The 17443-nt window shown below is 55.9% G+C and overlaps 7 protein-coding genes across 7 annotated transcripts; 4 read left to right on the top strand and 3 right to left on the bottom strand.

The window, feature by feature from the left end:
- Positions 1-678: 678 nt before the first annotated feature.
- On the top strand, positions 679-2652 carry BO66DRAFT_350346 (vitamin H transporter). Its single transcript, XM_025644714.1, has 7 exons — positions 679-1031; positions 1098-1264; positions 1320-1415; positions 1480-1580; positions 1633-1688; positions 1742-1954; positions 2009-2652. Exons 1-7 carry the CDS (start codon positions 874-876, stop codon positions 2637-2639), a joined length of 1422 nt encoding a protein of 473 aa, XP_025503546.1. The 5' UTR covers positions 679-873; the 3' UTR covers positions 2640-2652.
- A 418-nt stretch (positions 2653-3070) lies between these two features.
- On the top strand, positions 3071-4499 carry BO66DRAFT_438798 (uncharacterized protein; the record flags this gene model as incomplete). Its single annotated transcript, XM_025651102.1, has 6 exons — positions 3071-3209; positions 3264-3283; positions 3340-3376; positions 3434-3510; positions 3565-4040; positions 4097-4499. The coding sequence occupies 6 exons, from the start codon at positions 3071-3073 to the stop codon at positions 4497-4499; spliced, it is 1152 nt and encodes a 383-aa protein (XP_025503547.1).
- Positions 4500-4827: 328 nt separating this feature from the next.
- Positions 4828-5982, bottom strand: BO66DRAFT_374831 (TDA10 family protein; the record flags this gene model as incomplete). The annotated part of the gene is made up of 1 exon (XM_025645618.1): positions 4828-5982. The coding sequence occupies exon 1, from the start codon at positions 5809-5811 to the stop codon at positions 4828-4830; it is 984 nt and encodes a 327-aa protein (XP_025503548.1). The 5' UTR covers positions 5812-5982.
- A 188-nt stretch (positions 5983-6170) lies between these two features.
- On the bottom strand, positions 6171-8201 carry BO66DRAFT_350353 (CeGAL family transcription factor; the record flags this gene model as incomplete). The annotated part of the gene is made up of 2 exons (XM_025644715.1): positions 6509-8201; positions 6171-6445 (listed from the first exon to the last, which is right to left on the bottom strand). Coding segments are annotated over exons 1-2 (1860 nt in total), but the record flags the coding sequence as incomplete, so codon positions are not given.
- Positions 8202-8960: 759 nt separating this feature from the next.
- BO66DRAFT_392147 (hexose carrier protein) lies at positions 8961-10733 on the bottom strand. Its single transcript, XM_025647435.1, has one exon. The coding sequence runs from the start codon at positions 10676-10678 to the stop codon at positions 9089-9091; it is 1590 nt and encodes a 529-aa protein (XP_025503550.1). The 5' UTR covers positions 10679-10733; the 3' UTR covers positions 8961-9088.
- A 1629-nt stretch (positions 10734-12362) lies between these two features.
- BO66DRAFT_452166 (type I glyceraldehyde-3-phosphate dehydrogenase) lies at positions 12363-13835 on the top strand (the record flags this gene model as incomplete). The annotated part of the gene is made up of 3 exons (XM_025651918.1): positions 12363-12474; positions 12546-13230; positions 13305-13835. The coding sequence occupies 3 exons, from the start codon at positions 12363-12365 to the stop codon at positions 13606-13608; spliced, it is 1101 nt and encodes a 366-aa protein (XP_025503551.1). The 3' UTR covers positions 13609-13835.
- Positions 13836-15293: 1458 nt separating this feature from the next.
- BO66DRAFT_374839 (MFS general substrate transporter) lies at positions 15294-17286 on the top strand. Its single transcript, XM_025645619.1, has 6 exons — positions 15294-15561; positions 15634-16232; positions 16288-16306; positions 16369-16679; positions 16741-17011; positions 17065-17286. The coding sequence occupies exons 1-6, from the start codon at positions 15397-15399 to the stop codon at positions 17161-17163; spliced, it is 1464 nt and encodes a 487-aa protein (XP_025503552.1). The 5' UTR covers positions 15294-15396; the 3' UTR covers positions 17164-17286.
- The last annotated feature ends 157 nt before the right edge of the window (positions 17287-17443 follow it).

A 17443-nucleotide genomic window follows, 5' to 3' on the forward strand; every position in this document is an offset into this window, starting at 1 on the left:
GGAGACCAGTCAAATTGCACCATTGGGTGTCATTCACGATCGGGTCTACCCCTCTACACTAATGCCACGCAGACGTCTCAGGTCTCTATGTGCAGCCGGCCGATAACCTCCCATTCGACATTGGGGACAGATCACACCTGTTTCTGCTTAGTTGAAGCATATGATGCAGATGATGAAGACTAGTTCGAGTGGACGACATTCGGCCCAAACCGTGTGCTATGGCAGCGCAATGGCTGGAACAGATTTTCCCTGTTGCACTATAATATTGAGTCCTTTAATTGTAGGTGTGGGTCTGGAGGGAGAAAGGACATCGGAGGGAGGAGGGGGAGGACGGGACGGGGGGAGTCCGGACGATTTCCGCGCTGAGGGTCTCCGTGCAAGAACCCTATGTGGTCAATGACCCTGCACCTAATCACCTAGTATAGACTAATTCACTTACTTGGTGGGGCTTGGGTAAACTCCCCGACAAATGGTAGTGTTCGTGCATCCATTCTTAATTATCCTACCGGGCCGAGTGCTCGGAATGGAGCCACTAGGGCTGACTATCATGCTTAGGGTCTTTTAAATCCGTCAAGATATATTGCCGTGGGTCCAACGTTGAACACACCCATGAGTCCCGGTAGTTGCAGGCCACACCTTCATCAATGAGACGATGAAAAGAAGCCTGGCCTGCAATTAATCAGCCGGAGGTTGTCCAACTAGTCACTTCGTGATGGCTTGACCTAAACCCTCCCTTGCCACCCCTGACAACTCGGAAATTCCGACCTGAGTTTCATCTACAAAAGCCGACCATGTCGCGCCACGTGCATGGGTGGCTGCTTTCTCTTATAGTTCCACTCTCTCTGCCGACCGTTACTTTGCAAGGCTACAGTCATGGAGAAGCAAGAGATCGAGCCCCGCGTGGTTGAGGCGTCAACGCCAGACTTTGATCCCGCTTTGGAGAAGAAGTTGCTGCGAAAGCTGGACTGGCGAGTCATCCCAGCACTATGGTTTCTCTTTCTGGTGTCATTCATGGATCGTTCCAACATTGCGTGAGTGTTCAGCTCTCTTCCACTTGATGTCGATGGACCGAGCCTTAACCATGTGGTTTGGTGTAGAAACGCGAAGATCGCCGGCATGGCCAAGGAGCTGCACCTGGTGGGAAATGAATACAACCTCGCCGTGACCATGTTCACGGTCGCATACGTCGTCTTTGGCATGCCGGCCAACCTGTTGGTCAAGAGGTTCGGCCCAAGGATGCTGGTCCTATACATGTTTACTTGGGGTGAGAGGAATCGCAGTCGGGAGAAAAGGAGTATGCTGACTTGGTGGGTCAACAGGGCTGTTTGTGATGGGACAGGGCATCACCAAGACTGCGACGGGCCTGATCGCGTGTCGGTTTTTCATGGGGATGTGTGAGGCAGGCTTCGTTCCTGGTTCGTTCATACTATGCCAAGCTAGCGGCGATGCACGAAGCCTAATCTGACCTTCCAATGCCAGGCTGCGCATACCTGATCGGAAGTTACTACAAGCGGGACGAGTTCCTGCGTCGATACGCAATCTTCTTCAGTGCCAACATGGCGGCAGGAGCGTTCAATGGGGTCAGTTTCTATCATGCTTACTCTCGACACGTCTGTCTGACTGGCTCGTTAGCTCTTCTCAAGTCTCTTGACGCACTTGGAGTTGGACGGATATGCGGGATGGAGATGGTATGGATCCCTTGACCTCAGCGGGCATATACTGTTTTCTGACGCAAGAATAGGCTCTTCCTGATCGAATCAATCATCACCATGGGCGTCAGCATTATTTGCTACTGGATCGTTGTTCCCTTTCCCGAGGACGCGACATTCTTGACCCCTGCGGAGAAGGAACTGCTGCTTGCCCGTCTGGAGGCCGATGGAGGAAGCATTCGCGATGATCCTATCTCGCTCCCTCGGGTCCTGAAGATGGCGATGGACTGGAAGATCTGGATCTGGTGAGCATGTCTGCTACGTCTAGGAGTCGAATTATGCGCTGACATTGACACCAGTGTTTTGGCCTACCTCGCCGCCGAAGAAAGTGCCAGCTCGATGGTGTACTTCCAGCCCACCATTCTCAAGGACCTCGGCTGGACCAGTCGCTCAGCGCAAGAGCACAGCATCCCTGTCTATGCAGTCGCCTTCGTGCTTACCTTGTCAAGCGCGTGGCTGAGCGACTATCTCCGCCACCGCTATCTCTTCACGCTGTTCGGATCGGCGCTGGTCATAATCGGCTGGAGTATCGAGCTTGCGCAGGTCCCCTCTGCTGGAGTCCGCTATATGGGCATGTTCTTCGTGGCATCGGGCGCGTTCATCATGATGTCTATCACCGTGGTGTGGTTGTGTATCAACCTTGGCAAGGGCGTCAAGCGCAGCGTCGGAATGGGCTTGCTGCCCGCGTTCGGTAACTGTGGTGCCTTCGTATCTGGCAACGTCTTCATCACCAGTGAAGCGCCCAAGTACCCTACTGGCTTTGGGGTTGGTCTGGCATTCGCAGTGGTGGCAGGACTGGCCTGCACCGTGTATTTCTTCGCTCTCCGCGCCGAAAATCGCCGCCGGGAAAGTCAGCCGGAGCAGGACTGGCAGCCGGAGAGCCTGCAGGATCTGGGCGATGCTCATCCGGACTTTCGTTTCCAGTTGTGAGACCCATGTGTTGGCGAATATTTATGCTTCATTTACCCTTTGATCTGAAATAAATTCTTCCCTCTTGGTCCTTTCATCCTGTAAGAATGGTCCAACCATGCGCCGATCGACTTGTTTGGCGGCGTTAGGGTAGCTGCATACCAACCCTGCTTTGCTATCGGGTCAACTCGTCGCATACATGACAAATGCGCCCGCACATCCGAAATCTTCACCTGGGTAAACACCCGATAATGTTTAATGGTCGGGCTGAGGTGGACCATGGAACCTCGCGGCATCCATGACGTCGGAAGCCAAGCCCCAACTTCACCAATTCTCTTCTCCACATTTTGCCTCCCCTGCATTCCGCATACCTCATTCTTGCAGAATTCCATTTCTAGACGAATCCCTTGTCTCGTCGCGCTGGACCGCAATGCTGACCGCTGCTCACCCCAATGATCCCGGTTTACGATCAATATCTGCGCACCATCAGCTTGGTGACGCAGATCCTGTGCTGCAGCATCACCACCCTCTGCCTGGCCCTGCGCCTGCTGGTTGCTTCCCGGATCAAGCGAGATTTGAATATTGAGGACGGTTTGTGACATCTCTTTTTCTAGCCGTCTACCAAATCTAATGATTGTATACCAGCATTTTGCACTCTATCCTGGGTAAACTCCCACTACCCGCCGACCTTTGGCTGCTCTCCTCTAACATTGTGCTTCAGGTCCTGTTCTTCACCTATTGCATTTGCAACATCTTCTGTGAGTCTTCAATTCACTGCCGCTATGGGGTCATGTCCACTAACTAGACTACCGCAGACCTCCATTATGGCGGTGGCAAACCCCTTGCCCTGCTGACCCCCAACCAGATCCGACTCGTCTACAAGGCAAGCACCGTGACCAGGGCCAACCCAATGCAAATGCTCCTCCACTGACTCTCGCGTCCGCAGTTCTACTATGTTCTGACCGTAATCTACGCCCCGATGGTCCTCACCGTCAAGATCACCCTGCTCTCCATTCTAGCGCGCATCTTCACCATCCGTCACGTGCAAGTCATCAGCGTGTACTCGGTGCTGGTGGTGACGGTGATCTACTACACGATCATCTTCTTCATCAAGGTCTTCATCTGCCTGCCGGTCTCGTACTTCTGGACCCACTACGACGAGGAAGCGCAGTGCCTGAATAAATCGGCCGTGATCCTCGCCGACGCGGTGATGAGCATCGCCACGGATCTGGCCATCATGCTGCTCCCGGCCTTCCTGACCATCACGCTGCACCTCTCGCACGTCAAGAAGCTCAAGGTCTCGCTGATGATGGGCTGCGGCGGGCTGGCGATCGGGTTTAGCATCTACCGCCTCGTGCTGGTCATCCACGAGGAGGATAACCTGGAGTCAACCATCGTCTACTTGAAGATATTACTGTCGGGGTAGGTGTTCTTCCTACCTTGTACCACCCAGTCGGGGCTGAGCTAATGCCAAGCAGTAATGCGGAAGGCGGATTCGCCCTCATCTGCTCGTGTATCCCCGCGATCCATATCCTGATCACTCGACGCGGAGGCCGCGACACGCAGCGCTCCAGTACATCCTCCCACCAGCTCTTCCGGCACTCGTTCCCCCCCTCGTTCCCCTTCCATCGGAGTCCCGCCAGCCCCCCGTTCGCCGAGTCCCAGCAGGCCGGCGTGACATCCACCGCGCAGCGCGCATCGCTGGTCGTCCCCGAGCCGAACGATCTAGAAACCAGCGAGGGGAGCGCGTCGGACGCGAACCAGATCGTGCGGAAGGTCCTGCTCTCGCGCCGGTCGGAGAGAGTGCAAGTGCCGGTGCTGCGGGACTGCTCGCAGGGGTCCTCGGAGGCGCCGCTCGGCAACCAATTCGGAGCAGTTTGACGGCATTAATTGCAGCTGGCTGGACCATGATGAAGTTGCATCGATATACGTGCCGCGCATTTGGCCATCGATGCCGTGCGATGTAGACTGGCCCCTCGCGACAATGCCGGAAAACAATGCCGGGGACGGCGGCCCCCCTCAACCTCCGATCTTCGGCACTAAGCTATATTCTTACGTCATTGCCGAGGTGAAGCGATGCTTGATGCCTGAGCCGTCAGGCACCAGGGGATTTAGAGGCAGTCTTATACATATACATATTCATATTCATATCTCGTTGTTGCCTGAGGACTTCAACCAGCGAGGTCCCGAGGGATTGGTCCCGTGCACTTCAATTATAGCCAACAATATCCAGGACCGTCCGATCTTGCCCCAGAACCACTCTCGCCTGCCCCTTGCGCGCACGCTCCTCCTCCGACAATCCCCGGAAGATGCCCTCGCGCACTTGATCCAGATACAGCTCGTAGGCCGGCATGTACCCCTTGACGAAGGCCACAACCTCCTCGTCCGTCATGCCCTGATTCTTCACCCGCCGCAGGGCATGTTCCTGCTGCATGCGCCAGCGGTAGACGTTGGCCAGATCGTCGGTGTCGAGATGCACCAGGAAGTCCAGGTTGTGGGGCCCCATGAACATGTCGCAGTAGTTGCGCAGGCTGGCGTTGATAGTGAAGTAGCTGGACAGCTCGTGGTTCTGCAGGGTTTGCGTGGGGAATCCGGAGTCCGAGTCCGCCGCCCCCGACTCCGGGGGATGCGCCTTGGCCGCCGTCCACTTGGCCTCGATGGCCTCTTCACTCAGCGGCTGGAAGCCCACACACCACCCCTCCAGCACCAGCACGTCCACCGGCGAGTCCAGCGAGACAGGGACGTGGCGCCACTCGTCGCGGGGCACGCGGTCGCCCTCGCCGTGGAAGCGGCTCTTGTCGAATTCGGGGATGCAGACCACCCGCGGCGACGTTTCTGGGGTCACGGTCAAGCTGTCGAAGAAGTCGCGGACCAGCGCGGTGTCGTGGGTGCCGGGCTGGCCGCGCATCTTGAGCAGGGCATTGGCCGGGTTGGACTGGCGCAGGCGCACCAGGCCCTCGTGCGGCAGGTAGAAGTCGTCGAGAGAGACGTTGATGGTGCGGAAGTGGTGTGTCTCGTTCAGCGACCGCACAAGGGCGGAGGTCCAGGTGGTCTTGCCGCTGCCCTGCAGGCCGGTCAGGGCCAGAATGAAGGGTTTCCGTTGGCTGGAGGATGAGGCCTGCTGGTCGACATGGCGTTGGATGTGGGGGCGGACGTGGGCCAAGAGGCGATCGATGGTCTCGTCGGGAATCATTGCGGGCGATGAAGATAGAGAGGCTGGGTTTGTGAGTGTGGGCAGGAGGATAAAGAAGGAAGGTGATTCTCTATGTATGACGAGAACCCAGGACACATACTCCACCAGCTAATGCGATAAGTATTGATGAAATGCGATCGATGGAAGTAGTTGTTCCTCGTTCAGTTGCGTTGCTCTCTGGCTGTGGCTGGGATAATCACGTGAGTGGGGAAATGGAGGGGGAAGATGGTATGAGTCAGCATTTAACTTGGTTAGTGGCGGAGGAGTTTTGCTCCGGCCCGATCGCGGAGGTTTCTTTGTCCGGTTTGTTTTGTCACTTCACTTGCCAGTCAATCACCAGATCACACATTAAAATCGCCATGCAGCAACCAAGGCCCATCCGCCACACTCCAGCCTTCGTTCATCAAGAATGGGTCAGACTGGAAAGGGACGGCAGTCGCCGACTCCGGGCCCAGACCCAGCCCGCCCATACCGTAGGAAAATCCGGAGCCTGCCAGATCGCCAAACACCATACTAGCGGCATTGTAGAGATCAGGAGTAGAGAGCACGGCAGTAGGATCGATGGAGGGCGGCGGCGGCATCGGAAGATTGTCCCAGGCTTCGGGGGCCATGCTGCTGGGCCGGGGCGAGGAATCTTCCCCGCGGAGTCCGATCGGATCCTCGGCAATGCGGATAGCATCGGGACGGTCGCCGGTACTATGATTATTCGTACTATACATACTCTCCACTTGCGGCACTCGTAAGTCGCTGCCGGTCCGGTTGTGGTGGTGGTGGTGGTGGTTGTTGTTGTTCTCGAGAGCAGAGCACAGATCCTCAATGGCTTGAATGCAGGTCTGCGGCCACTCGCGTTCCCGGCGGGCAATGTTCTGCAGTACAGCGATCCCGATGCGCGCATAGCGGAGAGCTCCCTCATTAGAGAAGTGGCGGGTCCAGGCGGCGTAGATCAGGATCAGACACGACATCCACACCGTCCAGGTGAAGGAGGCGACGATCAGCGGAGGACGGTTGTCGCCGGGGGGAGCCGTGATGTAGCCATGCAAGGCGGCCAGCAACGACCGGGAGGAATTGATGCAGGTGAGAAAGGCCGCTTTGTAATCGGCGGTGGTCGGATTGTCGGCGGCCAGTAACGGGCGGTGCAGCGCAATCTTGGCCTCGTGGCGCGAAACCACCAGCAGGAGGGCATGGAAGGGCTGCAACGGGGACGATGCCTCAGCCGGCTCTCCGTCGCATGCCAGCGGATAGACATCATCGTACACCTCATTCCACCACTGCAGAAGAGCCCGATCAACCGCCGCTGCCTCCACCAGATTCTCCCGACTGTGCATGATGGATTTGTTGCGTAGCTCCGAGATCAGGCCCCGGAGACGAGCGAACTTGGCCAGGTGGCGCAGTAGCTTGAGCCGCTGGTCGTCTGGCGTCGTACCTATCATCACTTCTCCACCGTTGTCCGGCGTATGTCGTTCGGCTCCGGGATAGCATACATCCAGGTCGTCATCCCGAATGCTAAGGGGCACCCCAAGGGCTTGATTCAAGTATCGCTCGAGACAGTAGATCGACCAGAACAGCCGACGACGGATCATCCCATCTTCCGGGCTGAAGCACGAATACCGCGCCGGACAGCGATGGAGACCCAGATGGAACGCGGTGCGGGTCACAAAGCCTCCAATCCGCGACGCCGCATTGAGACGTAGAATGGAGGTCAGAAACAACTGGATACTGACGGCGGCCTGCAACAAGGGGATGGACGAGGGTTCGTCCAGCAAATCGCGTAGGCCATTCATGGCGTCGTGCACCGTCTGGAAGACCAGCTCGGCCGGCATAGCCACCGGTGCGGCTGATGCTCCCTCCTGTGCCTGTCGGGTGTCAATTGCGGCGATGGACATAACGGAGCGGATGAGTACGGCATCCGTCCGGCTAATGGACTGAATCCCTTCTTGGCTTGTCTGCTCCAGGGCACGAAGGATATGGGGAGCATGGATAAAGGGGTAAATGGGGTGCCAGTTCTGGAAATATTGATGCGACAGTTGCACCAATTGGTCGAACGAGAGTCTGGGGGTGGTCAGATCGAGCTCATCAGTCGACCACAGGGGGGCGTGGGCCTGGCCTTGACCGGTGCGGAGGTGGTCATCCTCCCCGGGCACCAGGCTCTCATGGCCAGCACGAACCTGCTGCTGCTGCTGCAGGTCGGCGGAGCGGCGAGCAAAGGCGTGATAGACAGTGCGGACAAAGTGAATGCCACTCGAACTCCCGAGAAAGCTAGCGGAAGTATCATCCTTACGCATGATGCCAAGCTCGCGGGGGGAGGGCCGCGACGTCCCCGTCGTCGAGGCCCGCTTGCGCCGCTTAGCCCGAGGCGCCGGCGTTGGCCAGTTGCCTTCCACATCGGATGGCGTAGTCGTGGCTGTCGTGGTAGCAGCAGCAGCAGCAGCAGCAGCAGCAGCAGTAGCAGCAGTGGGGGAGGCAGGCTTCATGCTGATCGGAAATGATGAACGGAGCGCATTAGAGTCGGTCGGGGAAAGATTAATTAACCGACTAACAAGAAGCCAGAAAGCATGTTACTAGTGGGGAAAAGCAAGGTTCCCCAACCTTAGAAATCGGAATGCTTAGTGAATGCAAGACTACGGCCGGGCACAGGACCCAGATCCGTACCTAGGTATGTACTCACTTTACGGAGTACGTAAGGGGTCCAGAACTGGAACCCTGTGCAGGGTAGAAGGAGGATGTGGAAAAGCTCACGTGAGCATCTGAAATGGGATGAGAGAATTGACATTTGACCTAACTTGATTGACCGGTAAATTAACTATGGTACCAGTAACTACCTTAGAGTTAGAGCCAAACAGGATATTCGGTGTATGTAGTCTTGCGTCTTGCCAAGTCTCACCCAACTTACCTGGCAGGCTGGCACTGCAACCCTAACCAAACCACCCCCACGGAGGTGTTCAACTCCGCCCTCCACAAAATCTCCACCCGGTCGTGGAATTGGCCTCAACCCGGTTCTACATTATTAATATTTCGGTCACCCTCCCTCTGACCTGGTCAGATGAACGTCAGATTGGCCTCGAAAGTCTGATTTGATTTTGCGCAAGACTGGAAGAGCCCAGCGCGCGCAGCTTTCATTCCTGCCCATACACACGTACCCATCCCCACCCCCCACAATCATCCTCATATGTACATACTCAAGAATCCCAATGCCAAACAAAAAGCCAATATACACAGAAGAGCAAAGAGGTCATTGCTAGTCTATCATAACCGCGTCGTAGTCAATGATCCGTTGCTCTTAAACATGTTCCTTCTGTTCGAAAGATCCTTCCGATTGCTCCTTCTCATGCTTGTCGTGCTGGTAGAGGTCAGCTTCGGTCACCTCACCTTGAGGCAACTTGCGGGCCATTGACACGATCTTCCACGGGGTGGGCGCATCGCGGAAGGCATGGTCGAGCAGTTCTAGGTTGCGGTTCATGGTCTCCGGGTAGAACAGCGCCACCGAGATGGGGATGCAGGCGGAGATGATCGCATACATCACGTAGTAGCGATAGCCAATGGTGTCCAACGCCACGGGGGTCACCATTACCACCACAAAGTTCCACAACCAGTGGTTGGCGGTGGACACCGCGCTCATCGCCGTCCGCAGGTGGATGGGCGCCACCTCCGTGCAGTACAGGAAGTTTCCGCCCAGGAAGCCGATCGGGTAGAACAGGTTGAAGAGGAAGATGAAGGTCGCCGACGCAATCGAGGCCCCCTGGTTCGTCGAGGGAAAACTAGCGGTGATGGCCATCACCGTCATGCAAACACACATGCCCGTGCCGCTGATGATAAAGACCGTCCGACGGCCCAGCCGGTCAATGCAATAGAATGCAATAAAGCAGCAGAGGAACTTCCAGGTCAGGGCGCACGCCGCCAGGATCTTGGCCAGGTTGGCGCTCATGTTGAGATTCTCCTCGAAGATGGTCGAGGCATACACGGAGATCAGATTGCCCCCGCACATTTGCTGGAAAAACTGCAGGAAGAAGCAGAGGAGGAAGCGGTACAGAAGGCGATCCGGATCCTCGCCGCGATTGAAGAGGATATCCAGCAGCGAAACCTTCTTAACGGTCGTTTCCAGCGAGGACTGCACACCGCTGATCTCCGCAGCGATGGCTTCGTCGTCGAGGTCGATTCCCTTGTAGGCAGCCAAGGAGGCGGTGGCCTCGCTGACCCGGTTGACGCTGACCAGCCACCGAGGGGATTCGGGGAGGAAGAACACACTGCCCGCCACCATCAACGAGGGGATGAACGACAGCGCCAGTGGAATGCGCCATTGCAGGGTCGAGTAGGGGAGGAAGGTGAAGGCAAAGTCAATCCAGTTGCAAAGGGCATACCCCAGACACATGAAGACTCCCGTCAGAATGACATGCTGCCCACGATTCTTCGCCTCCGAGCATTCCGCCAGCCACACGGGGACCGCGACACTGAACTGGCCCACCCCAGCGCCCAAAATGAGGCGGCCGATGACAAATTGCACCAGCTGATAAGCTGACACCTGCAAGACCTGTCCGATGATCGACAGAATGGAACCCAAGAAAACGGTCTTGCGCCGCCCGAGCCGATCGCCAATAAACATGCAAGAGAAGGCCCCAATGAGCGCTCCGATCTGGAAGGAAGCAACCACCGCCCCCTTGCTGGTTGAGTTTTGTGACTTTTGCTCTCCAACAGTGTTGACGGTGTCGATCGAAGGAAAAGTGTGCACCCAGCTCTGGAGGGTGGCAAGGGGTCCCAGCCCAGACTGATTGTAGCCAAAACAAACAAAGGCCGGGGCCACAATAAGGGCAATCTGGGCCAAGTGTAGGGTCCTTCCGGTGAGGCCCCGGGCCGGCACCCGAGACTGGGCCATGGTAGCGAGAATGTGAGGTGCAGAGAGATGGGATGGACGGAAGGTAGGAGGATGGCAGAAAGTGAGGTGCAGAAGGCGCAAGAAAGGACAAGGCAGGTGGTGAGCACATCTTTATAGGTCTCCAAACCACGACCCCAACTCATGCCCAGCCGGGGGATTTCCAATCTCTGCTCCAGACTCCCGCGCTGGGGCCCCGCATGAGACCAGAGAGGATTCGAATTCTGGCAAATTGGGATTCTCGATGAGCTGGGGTGCGTTGGGGTGCATTGGAGTGGTGTACCCATGTGGGTGTACGTGGGTCGGCGAACCGTCCGGGGGGCAAAATGGGGGGGTAGAGGGTGGATTCACGGCATTCGCATTTGGTAAAGGCGCGGTAGACGAGGAAACGAGGAGCAATCGGGCCATACAGCCCCATGCAGAGTGATACTCATGCCATGCACCAGTTGGCGCTGGGCTTACGGATCTACGAAGTCATGCCACACCGTTAGTCACCTCGTATGCCCTTGCAGAGAAGCGTGGGATGTGAGTAGGAGGCAAGAATGGTGTGTCGGTCCTCGCTTAGAAAAGCCAAGCGGACAAGGAGAACAAGCTTTGCCCTGACAGTGCTTTGCTCACGTGGAATTTTCTTGGGTGCTACTGATCATCCCTCCAGTCGCCCAGCATCCCACTCGACCGTCTACACGTCATGATCACGGATATAGGTACATCCACCAGGAGGATGACAACGAAATCGACATGCATGCAAGAGGGGGGGAGGCGAAGGTCTATAAGGAGATAAGAACCTCCATCTGGTCCGCGGATACGACCTTCGCGGAGCTCGCGAGGAGATATTCAAGGCCGGGTTCAGGAAGGGTAGTTAGGGTAAGTGTGGTGGTTGTGGTGAGGATTGGTCGGGATGCCGGACTGAAACCACACGCCCCCACTTGAGCGCTTTACGGCCAGCTTGGCAATTCATGGGGGGATCGGAACTTCCCCGAGCCGGACCAATTTACCCCCGGCTTGCTTGGCCGTCAGAACAAGATGAAAAAAAGAATCTTGCTCCGGCCGGGCGGACTTTGCCAGCCCGATCTCCCCTGATGCCTAAGGCAGCAAGTAACCCAGCCAAGGCAGCACTATGTTTCTAGCCTGAGGCAGGACAAGTGGCAGTCTTCGCGGTGAATCTCTAATCCGTTTTCCGGCCATATCCCCCGGTTATTCCCCTTGTTCTTCTTTGAGAATGTCCGCTGCCCATCCCTACCTTCTCATTGGTCTCTCGCACTGCACTGCACCTGGCTGGCATGTCCCTTCGGGTGCTAAGTCGGTAGGGCGGGTTGCTTCTAGTTCGCTCAAGTATACTAGGTAGCCATGCATCGTCACAAGTAATTCCCGCGAACAAATGCCTTACGTAGTTGACAAGTTGTCGGCCATATGTTCTTTCCTGTCATGGAAATTGACACCTAACTTCAATCCGGTTTTCAGCTTTCGTAATGCCTTCAGCTTCCTCCGATATGATGGAATCTCCCGGGCCGAGGGTCTCCCATCCGATTATCGGCACTTTCTTCGGGATGAGGCCCTGGCCACATTTAAGATAGGCAATCTGCTCCTAACACAGGGTAGGAATATGTAATTGTCACTAACAGACTGGATAAGATCATCTGAAAGACACATCCTTCTTGTTGAACCCTGATCTCCTTCCCTGCAAGCCATGGCGCCGTCAATCCACAACGAGGACTTCGCCTCCACGGTCCAGAGTGTACAGTCTAGCCGCTTCGATGGCCCTTCATGCAAGATTGGAATCAACGGCTTCGGTCGCATAGGTAAGCTCACCCTTCAATTAGAGTATCGACCCTTCGTGAGGCGCCCCTGACCAACTCAACCCTTTCCCTAGGCCGGAATGTGCTACGTGCATCCTTGACTCGCTCCGACCTCGAGGTCGTGGCTATCAACCACACCTGCAACTCAATCAAGGACCTGATCTACCTGATTCGCTACGACGGCACGATGGGTCGGATGGACCCTCACAAGGAGATCGTCGCCGTTAGCGATAGTCTGATCACCATCGGCGGCCAGCCCATCCGGTTGATCTCCGAGCGTGACCCCCGCCTAATCAACTGGCGCGAGTTGGGCGCCGACTACGTGGTTGAGAGTACCGGCAAATTCACCAAGCGGGACTTGGCCTTACAGCATGTCACCCACGGCCAGGCCAAGCGCGTCATCATCTCTGCCCCCAGCTCCGACTCGCCTACGTATGTCTATGGTGTCAACTCGGACGCCTACCGCCCGGACGACAGCAACCAGGTCATCTCCTGTGCGAGTTGTACGACCAACTGCGTCACCCCCGTGCTCAAGGTGCTGAACCAGCAGTTCGGCCTGGAGCAGGGCTTCCTGACCACCATTCACGCGGCCACGCAGTCCCAGCAGGTCTTGGACGGCTACAGCAAGAAGAACCCCCGTCTGGGTCGCACGGTGTTTGATAACATCATTCCCACCACCACGGGTGCTGCCAAGGCCATTGCCACTGTTCTTCCGGAGCTGCAAGGCAAGGTGACGGGTATCTCTGTCCGCGTTCCGACGTAAGTCATCCTCTCCTCGCTTGTCGTGAACTTCACGATGAAGAAATGACACTGACATGTCAACTTTCCCTTAGACCCGACGTTTCCCTGATTGATTTGACTATCAACACTGCCCAACCGACCTCCCTGGCGGAGATCCTGGCGGCATTCCGACGGGCGGCCAAGACTGACCTGGCCGGGGTGCTGAGCGTCAGCGATGAACAGCTGGTCAGCAGCGACTACAAGGGCGAGTGCTGTTCGGCGGTCATCGATGCGGCCGCTTGCAACGAGCTCAACCCGCAGTTCTTCAAGATCATCGCCTGGTATGACAACGAATGGGGCTACTCCAACCGTCTGCTCGACCTGGCGGTCTTGGTCCACAGCCAAGAGGAAGCTTGAAGGAGATCTCTGCTTGTCCCTTTCTCCCTCCGCGAACCATCTGACTGGTCCGGACTATCGTGACTCGGGATTCGATCCGGCATCGGTCCCGAGTAGCTTGCAGATGACAGGCGCCCGCCTGGGCGAACTTGCCAACTAACCAGCCTGTGACTCCCGCCTTGGCTCGGCCCTAATACTGAGTATCACCGCACGTTTTTCCGTGCCACCACGCTATTGATGACCTAAACACCTTCGATGTAGCCCTAATTCAACCGCTCCCCGATCAACATAGGTACTTTATTTATATCGAGATCGTCGTTAGTGGGAATCAGTCTATAGATTCATATACCAATACAGACAACCGCAGTGATAATGGCCCATTTCCTGGTTCTCTTCATTCTGTGTAGATGGGGTGGAGACTCAGTGTAAATTACTTGCCACCTCCCTCACTCATACTTTCCTGACAGACACAAACCCATCCGGTCGGAAGTCTCTTATGCATCAGTTCACATTCAGGGAGGACTTATCGAGGGATCCGCCGGCGTATTGCCCGGATTGAGAAAACACACCACCACTTATCGATCGATTGCACTGCTGCACGATGGATTGAACTAGGGTGTTAGTTCTGCGCTCAGGCAGTTGAGCTGAACGCCACAGAAAAGTTTTTTTTTTTTTCTTCTACTGGGTCGACTGAACACCCCTGCAACCGAAAATATATCTTTAACATGTTGAGAACCGTCTCCATCGGTTCATGACCAAGGAACTTAGCATGAGCGCTATGCAGCCCTGCACGTGGGAGAGAGCTTGACCATGACTAGAGAGGATTGGAATGAACTGGGAAGAAGGAATTCTGGCCGACTGCGGTGGGTGGTGGGGGCCCTCCGTACTTTTCCGACCAGGCGAAAGGTGACAGACACGCGCACAAATCAGAGGGGGTCTGTCTATCACACTGGCGGCACATGGTTTGTTTATCTTATCTCTCCCAATTCGTTTTCGATATTACCTTGGGACCGGGTATTGATCGCTGTGCAAGAGATCATATATGTTTTCCCATCCTCGTTTGGAAATTTCAAATGTCTTTTTTGTCTTGATGCATGCGAGCAGACATCATGCAGGGCAAAGGCTCTCATTGTGAAAATTCTGATCAGATGGTAAATGCGCAGGCAAGGCAAGCATGTCATGCATTCACCCGGGCAGTAATCCTTCTGCTACTCCGTACCTAGTAGAAGAAATGTTGGCCCAGTCACTGGCAGACGCATTTGCACGTGGGAGGAAGAGCAAGGGTTGGATTGGTGGAGGCGCATATCCGACTCCACTGAGGGGTCTTGCGGGGGAGATTGCCAGGGGATGCTGATTGGCAGTGGGCAATGAGCTTGGTACGGGTCGGCGAGGCCGAGCCACTTCCCAACCTTTGCAGCCACTGAACAGGTACTCAATACCCCCAACCATTACTGCTGTCACATGCTAAATTATGTACCTGCTACTTGTAACTTTTTTTGATTTTTTTTTACCCTGCCGTGCAACAAAAGGATCCTACCTAATACCTAATCAGTCTATCATGCATTCACTGCAGTGGTGAACAAATGACATGAACTTGTCGGAGAGGGCTGATTCCCATTCCCACCTGCAGGGAATAAAACCTGTCCCTGCCCACCTTCTTTTCTCTTTCTCGTGTTTTTTTCCGCAGCACACCTTCGGTTCTTACCCTTTGACCGTCCCTCAGGCAGCTACACCTGCAGATCTTCTTCTGCTCTGTTACCTCGGAGTAACTGCCTTTCCCTTATCCCTCCCCCCTAAGGCACACTCATCATGGATCCGAAAGAAGAGAAGCAGACGGACTTGACGGTGTCCCCCGACACCCATCGCTCCATCGATGAGGATCCTTTGGCTGCTACCCAGAAGACCTTCTGGGAGCGCAGTTGGCCCACCTTTGCTTGTGGTGCTGGCCTCTGGTCCGACGGCTACCTGCAATACGTGAGTCGATCACATAGCAATGATCCCCTGGCCCTGGTTGGTCCCCTAACATTCGACTTCACCATGTCTTAGGTCATCGGAACGGTCAACACGATGCTAGATAAGCTCTACCCCGACGTCTACGCGGGATCGACCTATAGTCAGAACGTCTCCTCGATCGCCTTTGCCGGCACGGTGGTGGGAATGCTGGTCTTCGGCTACATGTCCGACCACTGGTCGCGCACCAACACCCTGATGGTCTCTACCGTGATTCTCTTCGTGTTTGGCGCACTGTGTGCTGGCGCCTATGGAGCGAACGGCAGTCTGACTGGCATGTTCACCGCGTTGACGGTCTATCGTTTCTTTCTGGGCTTGGGCGTGGGCGGCGAATATCCGGCCGGGTCGGTGGCCGCCGCGGAGAGCAGTGGAGAGATGAAAAAGGGCCAACGTCATCGGTGGTTCATTTTGTTCACCAACTTTCAGCTCGATTTGGCCTCGGTCGCCTCCTCGCTGGTGCCCATGATTGTCGTGCTGGCCTGTGGCGAGAACCACCTCCGCGCCGCCTGGCGCATCTGTCTGGGTCTCGGAGTCATCCCCCCGCTCAGTCTGATCTACTTGCGGATGAAGCTCAAGGAGCCCACCGAATATACGCGCGAGAAGATGCACAAGTTTCCCATCTGGTTGATTGTGAAGTAGGTGCCTACGCCTGCACCAGACTGTTGATGCGATGCTAACCCATTGAATCAGATTCTACTGGAAGCGCTGGGTAAGCCTTACATGCGCCTCACACATGGACCGCGAGCACAACTAACAGTCAATTTCATCCAGTGTGCGGTTTCCCTCATTTGGTTTATGTACGATTTCTCGACCTACTCCTTCAGTATCTACTCCTCCCAATGGCTGTCTTTGATCATCGGCGACGACGCCCCCCTCTGGGTCACCCTCGGCTGGAACACGGTGATCAACGTCTTCTACCTGCCCGGCTCGGCTCTAGGCGCATTCCTGAGCGACTGGTATGGGCCTCGCAACACCCTGGCTGGCGGTGTCTTCGTACAAGGCGTGATCGGCCTGATCATGACGGGCTGCTACCCGTACCTGGACACCAGCCATTACGTCGCCGCCTTCGTCGTCGTTTACGGGTAAGTTGCATTGCATTTCCACCCCACTTGGTACATTTACACTGACACGGTGGGCCTCCAGAATCTTCCTCGCCATGGGCGAAGTCGGCCCTGGCGACAACATCGGTCTCTGCGCGGCCAAGACCTGCGCCACCCCGATCCGCGGCCAGTACTACGGCACGGCCGCCGCCATGGGCAAGGTTGGGGCCTTCGTGGGCACCTACGTTTTCCCCGTCATCGTCCGGAACGCCCCCAACAAGACCCGCCAAGGGCAAGACCCGTTCTACGTGTCCAGTGCGCTGTGCATCTTCAGCGCCTTCTTGGCGTACTTCTGTCTGCCAAATATCACACAGGTGCGTTTCTCACGATTCTGTAGCTCGGGACACCGGAGACTAACGGGCTGTAGGACACGATCACCCATGAGGATGTGCGGTTCCGGGAGTATCTGGAGTCGAAGGGCTACGATACTTCGACGATGGGGTTGTCGAGTGCGGAGTCGGAGTGATCGATGCAAGGTAGCATTGAGAGGAGCATCATTGTGTTTCCAGGGAGCGGAGATCTGTCATGACGTGTGCAACCAACTACTGATGTGATTATGCCATAATACATATTGTCTAATGAAGTGATGAGGGTCGATGAAGCCCTTTCGGAGCCAATGCCGCGGGCAGCGGGTGATCTTCCTTAGAACCTGCAGCATCAACCACCTCGTCGCCGACCGTCTTGGTTGAAAATGTTTCTTGTCCTAATACCTTGGTGGATGTCTATACATACGGGACATTTGCCAT

The sequence above is a fragment of the Aspergillus aculeatinus genome (assembly GCF_003184765.1).
Source record: "Aspergillus aculeatinus CBS 121060 unplaced genomic scaffold BO66scaffold_26, whole genome shotgun sequence".
Lineage (NCBI taxonomy): Eukaryota > Fungi > Ascomycota > Eurotiomycetes > Eurotiales > Aspergillaceae > Aspergillus > Aspergillus aculeatinus.